This window comes from Penaeus chinensis, chromosome 36, assembly GCF_019202785.1.
Source record: "Penaeus chinensis breed Huanghai No. 1 chromosome 36, ASM1920278v2, whole genome shotgun sequence".
Taxonomy (NCBI): domain Eukaryota; kingdom Metazoa; phylum Arthropoda; class Malacostraca; order Decapoda; family Penaeidae; genus Penaeus; species Penaeus chinensis.
Genome location: NC_061854.1, coordinates 28,118,815 through 28,126,314, shown reverse-complemented (window position 1 = coordinate 28,126,314; position 7,500 = coordinate 28,118,815). Strand labels below are relative to the sequence as shown.

At 35.0% G+C, this 7,500-nt stretch overlaps 1 protein-coding gene across 1 annotated transcript in view; it reads right to left on the bottom strand.

Moving 5' to 3' along the window:
• Positions 1 to 410: 410 nt before the first annotated feature.
• Positions 411 to 7,500, bottom strand: part of LOC125044904 (genetic suppressor element 1-like) — a gene marked incomplete at its 5' end in the record, with an annotated part of 31,486 nt that continues 24,396 nt past the window's right edge. Inside the window, 2 exons of the mRNA XM_047641866.1 lie at positions 411 to 501; positions 1,546 to 1,643. Of these exons, the coding sequence (XP_047497822.1) occupies positions 411 to 501; positions 1,546 to 1,643 (189 nt within the window). The remainder of the gene's footprint in view (positions 502 to 1,545; positions 1,644 to 7,500) is intronic.

Here is a 7,500-nt window from a genome sequence, read left to right as displayed (position 1 = left end):
ATCATTCATTTCATAGATAGGTCAACATATAGAAGTAGATAAATAGATAACAAGTAGATAGACATAACAGACAGGCATTTACAGAAATGACTAGACTAATAGACAGGGATGAAGAGAAGGAGACTAACAGGCAACAGACAAATAGTCAAACAGACAAACAAACGGACACACGGACAGCTCAGCACGCAGACAGAAACAGAAAGAACCAAACACCCAATCCAGAGACCGGAACGAAGAGAGAAAGAACCAAACATGCGGATCTATAAACCATGATAAAGACAAAGAGGCGTCGTCGGTGCTAAGTCCGTCGTGAACCAAGGGATGCGAGAGAAGCTGCGAGGGGAAGTCGTCCTCCTCCTCTGGCCGCCACACCTCCCCTGGGAAATACCTGCGAGCGTTGGCTATTTCCTCTAGTAGACGTGGATGGCGTTGACGAATATTCTGCGAGATGCTTTGACCTTTGGGACACGTACTACATAGGACTCTCCTTCACCTTGACCGCTGGGGGGGAGGCAGGGAAGTCTCTTCTCTTAGGAATGTTGACTCACTCGTCATCTCTCCATGGTTCAGGTCTGTATATAAAGAGACAAATAAGAAGATATATTGGTAAGGAAAGTCTAGATTAAAACAAAAAGAAAAAAAAAAAGTAGATCTTCATTAACATGAAAATATAGAAAATGGTGTAAAAAGTGCATTTGGCTGTTTGGAGACTTCAACTACAAGGTGAAAGTGATCCAAATATATTCCAGTCACCCCTGTTTGATCCCTACAATAATCTCTATGTATTTTTGAATGTATAAGATGAGAAAGTAGGTGATTCAAACAGGTAACGAAAAATGAATTGGTCGTTGATTCAAACACAGAGAACTGCCAGTTAAGAATGATCACGAGTTAGCCGGCGGGTTTCAATTTATAATTATATCGTCTGCCTGACTTGATTATATTACTGATTCATTTTCCCACAATGCATATCTTCTCATGCACATCTCGGGGCAACGAAAGCTTCCATATCATCAGGCAAATCCTTCTTAATCCTTCATTTGTAAACATTGTACGAGGTAACTAAATTATACTAAACTACCTTATTACGTGAATGTATAATGATACTTATTTCGTGGTCGACTTAATGATTGTAATACTTAAGACAAATGATTGCTCTATTTCTCAATCTTCCCCCGTACCCTCCCTTGACTCTGCTATCCCTCTTCCCCATCCATTCGCGGATATATCTATCTATCTATTACTACGACCATTTTCGTATCCTCATTTTTAACTCCCCCCCCCCCCCCCCCCCCCCCCCGAAAAAACACCCACCCCCCTTCCATCCCACCCCGAACAATCACCACATCCTTCACGATTATCTTGCACGCACCTGATCCTTCAACCCCCCTCCCTCCCTCCCCTCCCTGCAGACCCACCCCTTCCCCCATCCCCTTATCCCCCAACCTTCCCCACATCCCTCCCACTCCCCTCCCCTTCCCCCATCCCACATCCCTCCCATCCCCCCCCCCCCTTCCCTCCAGCCACACACTTCCCATCACCTACATTGAGGAAGGGTCTCCGTTATCCCCAGGGGCGGCGGACGTGGCACTTCTGCAGGTTGATGTCGGTATCTCTGGGAGGGTCTTGGCTCTGACCTCCTTCTGCGAGTCGTTACGGAGGGGCTGGTTCGTATCGGTGGTGGTTATTACGTTCTCTCTCTCTCTCTCTCTCTCTCTCTCTCTCTCTCTCTCTCTCTCTCTCTCTCTCTCTCTCTCTCTCTCTCTCTCTCTCTCACTCTCTCACTCTCTCTCTCTCTCTCTCTCTCTCTCTCTCTCTCTCTCTCTCTCTCGCCATCTTTCTTTTTATGCATTTTCTTTCTCGCATTGTCACGAATTCTGTGTGATTGATGTCGATGTAAACGGTCTTATATAATTATCGTTTTTATCTTTCATTCAGTTAATGTTATTTTTTTGTAATTATGGCTAAAATCATTGATATTTTTGTTATTGATGCCATTATCATATTATTATTAGCAGTAATTGAGGTAGTAGTAATATTATTATCATTATTTCTATTATTATTTTACTAATTTTATTGTTATTACTATTCTAAATATAAGTACTTTCTTTATCGCAATCACAATTGTTATTATCATTATTATTATCATTCTCATTATCAGTATCATTATAATAACTCGTTTTATTATTATTATCATTATGATAATAAGTTTTACTGTAGATATTATTATTATCATTGTTTTTATTATTGTTCCCGTTACTCTCATTACTAGTAATAGTAGTGTTAGTGTTATTATTATTATTACTATTATTATTATTATTATTATTATCATTATTCGTATTTTTCCTTATTACTTATTCTCATTATTATTATCATTATTCATATTATTATTACTATTATTATTATTATTATTATCATCATCATTATTAATATCATTATTATTACTATTATTATTATTATCATTATTATCATTATCATAATTATTATTATCATTATTATTATTATTATTATCATCATTATTACTATTATTATTATTATCATTATTACTGTTATTATTTTATTATTATTATCATCATTCGTATTTTTCCTCCTTACTTTTATAATTAGTACTTATTATTGTAATTGTTATGAGTATGATCATTATCATAATTTTTTTTATTATCAATATTACTTTTCTTATAATGATAATAATCATTATTATTATTATTATTATCATTATTATTTAATTCTTCTTCTTCTTCTTCTTGTTATTATTGTGGTCATTATTATTATCATTATTGTTGTTATCATTATTAATTTGATTATCATTATTATCATTTTTTTTGTTATTATTATTATTTTTTTTTTTTTTTATTATCAATACCATTAATATTGTTATATCTTTTTATTACCAATATTATTACCATCATTATTGTCACCATTACTTTTATCATTGTTATTACTATTACTTATTACTATTATAATGTTATTATCTTTTATATATTATATTATCAGTATCATTATCATCAATATTATTATTATTATCATTATCATAATTATTATTATTATTGTTGTTCTATTATCATTATCATCACTGGTATTTTCATTATTTCTGTTATTATGATCATTAATGAATTAAGTTATGATCATTATAATCCTTAAGTTTTTTGCTATTGTTATTACTATTGTCATTTACATTATGATAACCATTATTATTATCATTATTATCACCGTTATTATTTTCATTATCATTAGATTATTCTTACTATTATTAGTGTTAATATCATTACTAGTATTAATGCTTTTGTTAGTATTATAATTGTTGTTATTATAATTATTTTTTGTATTATCATTTTTATCATTATTACTATTATCATCATTATTCTTGTTATTATTAATATTATTATTATTATCAATATTTGTATAATTATCATTATTAGTACTATTACTATAATTATAATTATCATCATTATTATTATTATCATTATTGTTATTATTTTATTACTGTTATTAGTAGTAGTATTTTTATCATTACTACTATTATCATCTTTACTCATTATCATCATTATTTCATTATTGTTATTGTTATTGTTATTGTAATTACTATTATCATTATCATTATTACTACTCTTATTATTCTTATTATTGTTAATAGTAGTAGTAGTAGTATAACTATTATTAGTATTATTATCATTATTATCATTATTCCCCTCATTGTTATTATTATTATTATTATCATTATTATTATTATTATCATTATTATTATTATTATTATCATTATTATCATTATTATCCTCATCATCATTATTATAATTATCATTATTATTATCATAATTATTATTATTATTATTATTATTATTATTATTATCATTATCATTATTGGTAATGACATCGATAATAATGATAATGATAATCATAATAATAATAATAATGATAATACACATTTTTTTAATTATTATTATTACTGTTATTATTATTATTATTACTATTATTATTATAATGGTAAGAATAAGAATAAGAATGATAATAATACCAATGATAATAATGATAATTATAATAATAATATCATTTTAGTTTTATCATTCTTATTAGTAGTAGTAGTATGGTAATAATGATAATATTGATAAAGATGATTTCATTAATCATCATCATCATCATCATCATTATTTTTATCGTATTTGTCATCATCATTATTATCATCATTATTATTATTTCTATTAACATTACCATTATTTTGTTACTATTACTATTATTATTACCGTTACTATTACTTCTGCTATTATTATTTCCAGTATTATCATTGTTACTACTTTCATTTATATCGTCATTACTATTGTTACAATTACTATAATTATATTCTATTGGTAATATTCTCTATCTTCATATTTATCTAGTTCTTCCTCTTGTAATTACTTGCATTTAAGTTTTTTTTTTTTCTTGTTATTATCCTTGTTTTTATTATTGCTGTTGCCGTATATATTATCATTATAATTCCCTATTATCATTATTGTTATCAGTCATTATCATTACCATCATTGCTCTTGTTGATTTTCGTTGATTTTGATATTTCATTATCGTATAATTAGTTGCATTATCATTACCTGATATCAATAATATATTTCAACAATTTTCATCTTGCAATTAGTCTATTGGTGTGTTTAAATATCAATTTGCTATCTAATTCTATCTAACCATTTTTGATCTAGCTACGTATCTATCTATCAGCCCCATCCCTCTATCTATTTCCATATTATAAAGTCCAAGAAGACGAGACACATCCACCTAATATTCCTTCGTAAATATGTAGAGCATTTTGAATGAAAAGAAAAAAAAAAATAGATTTTTTTCCCCTTTTATTCTGCCATACAAGAACGGACAATGATCACCTTCTGGTAGCCGTTAGTTCCTCATTACGCGGGAGATTTCGTGACGTCACAATAGGTCGAGGCGGAACGGCCGGGATTCGCTTAGAATTCAGGCAAACGATTGAATCCTTGTTGTTTGTGTTGTGGTTTTGTACTGATTAATTGACTAGTTTGATTTTTGTGTTGGTTTGTTTTGGGCGCATATCGATATTTGTTTATTATATCATGTATTTAGTTATTTCTTCTATTGTTTATATATGTACATGGTATTTTTTTTCAGTACGTTTATGTTTATTATTTTTTTCCTTGAGAGATAAGGTAATTCGACGAAAACAAAAGGAAATCGAAGGCATAAATATGAATGTACTTCAACATCATTTTCCTGTTTTTTTTCTACTAGCGTAAATTAAAGTTTTTTATTTTTGACAGGTCAAAAAGAAACGTGTTTAGCGAACGAAAATGATAAATACTGACAGTAATCGAGCGAACATTAAAGTTGTTCGAATAACAGCGAAAAAAAAAAAAAAAAATCTAGGTCACGTAAAGAATCAGTTACAATAATATACAACCACTGCATCTTCTGCAACAAGTAATGAAACATCGTTACCACTACCACAGACATGTTCGTCCATCGTTGACTTATATACATCAGCAACCAACCGGTGACACAGTGACAATAACAGTAACACCGGCAGCAGTAACAGAAATAGCAACAGATTCGCCATCGCTAACGACAACGGCCAAACAGACGCGATCATGGCCTGGATGCCCCGAGGTATCGTAAGAGAGAGGGGGAAGAGAAGAGAAAGAGAGAGGGGGAAGAGAAGAGAAAGAGAGAGGGGGAAGAGAAGAGAAAGAGAGAGGGGGAAGAGAAGAGAAAGAGAGAGGGGGAAGAGAAGAGAAAGAGAGAGGGGGAAGAGAAGAGAAAGAGAGAGGGGGAAGAGAAGAGAAAGAGAGAGGGGGAAGAGAAGAGAAAGAGAGAGGGGGAAGAGAAGAGAAAGAGAGAGGGGGAAGAGAAGAGAAAGAGAGAGGGGGAAGAGAAGAGAAAGAGAGAGGGGGAAGAGAAGAGAAAGAGAGAGGGGGAAGAGAAGAGAAAGAGAGAGGGGGAAGAGAAGAGAAAGAGAGAGGGGGAAGAGAAGAGAAAGAGAGAGGGGGAAGAGAAGAGAAAGAGAGAGGGGGAAGAGAAGAGAAAGAGAGAGGGGGAAGAGAAGAGAAAGAGAGAGGGGGAAGAGAAGAGAAAGAGAGAGGGGGAAGAGAAGAGAAAGAGAGAGGGGGAAGAGAAGAGAAAGAGAGAGGGGGAAGAGAAGAGAAAGAGAGAGGGGGAAGAGAAGAGAAAGAGAGAGGGGGAAGAGAAGAGAAAGAGAGAGGGGGAAGAGAAGAGAAAGAGAGAGGGGGAAGAGAAGAGAAAGAGAGAGGGGGAAGAGAAGAGAAAGAGAGAGGGGGAAGAGAAGAGAAAGAGAGAGGGGGAAGAGAAGAGAAAGAGAGAGGGGGAAGAGAAGAGAAAGAGAGAGGGGGAAGAGAAGAGAAAGAGAGAGGGGGAAGAGAAGAGAAAGAGAGAGGGGGAAGAGAAGAGAAAGAGAGAGGGGGAAGAGAAGAGAAAGAGAGAGGGGGAAGAGAAGAGAAAGAGAGAGGGGGAAGAGAAGAGAAAGAGAGAGGGGGAAGAGAAGAGAAAGAGAGAGGGGGAAGAGAAGAGAAAGAGAGAGGGGGAAGAGAAGAGAAAGAGAGAGGGGGAAGAGAAGAGAAAGAGAGAGGGGGAAGAGAAGAGAAAGAGAGAGGGGGAAGAGAAGAGAAAGAGAGAGGGGGAAGAGAAGAGAAAGAGAGAGGGGGAAGAGAAGAGAAAGAGAGAGGGGGAAGAGAAGAGAAAGAGAGAGGGGGAAGAGAAGAGAAAGAGAGAGGGGGAAGAGAAGAGAAAGAGAGAGGGGGAAGAGAAGAGAAAGAGAGAGGGGGAAGAGAAGAGAAAGAGAGAGGGGGAAGAGAAGAGAAAGAGAGAGGGGGAAGAGAAGAGAAAGAGAGAGGGGGAAGAGAAGAGAAAGAGAGAGGGGGAAGAGAAGAGAAAGAGAGAGGGGGAAGAGAAGAGAAAGAGAGAGGGGGAAGAGAAGAGAAAGAGAGAGGGGGAAGAGAAGAGAAAGAGAGAGGGGGAAGAGAAGAGAAAGAGAGAGGGGGAAGAGAAGAGAAAGAGAGAGGGGGAAGAGAAGAGAAAGAGAGAGGGGGAAGAGAAGAGAAAGAGAGAGGGGGAAGAGAAGAGAAAGAGAGAGGGGGAAGAGAAGAGAAAGAGAGAGGGGGAAGAGAAGAGAAAGAGAGAGGGGGAAGAGAAGAGAAAGAGAGAGGGGGAAGAGAAGAGAAAGAGAGAGGGGGAAGAGAAGAGAAAGAGAGAGGGGGAAGAGAAGAGAAAGAGAGAGGGGGAAGAGAAGAGAAAGAGAGAGGGGGAAGAGAAGAGAAAGAGAGAGGGGGAAGAGAAGAGAAAGAGAGAGGGGGAAGAGAAGAGAAAGAGAGAGGGGGAAGAGAAGAGAAAGAGAGAGGGGGAAGAGAAGAGAAAGAGAGAGGGGGAAGAGAAGAGAAAGAGAGAGGGGGAAGAGAAGAGAAAGAGAGAGGGGGAAGAGAAGAGAAAGAGAGAGGGGGAAGAGAAGAGAAAGAGAGAGGGGGAAGAGAAGAGAAA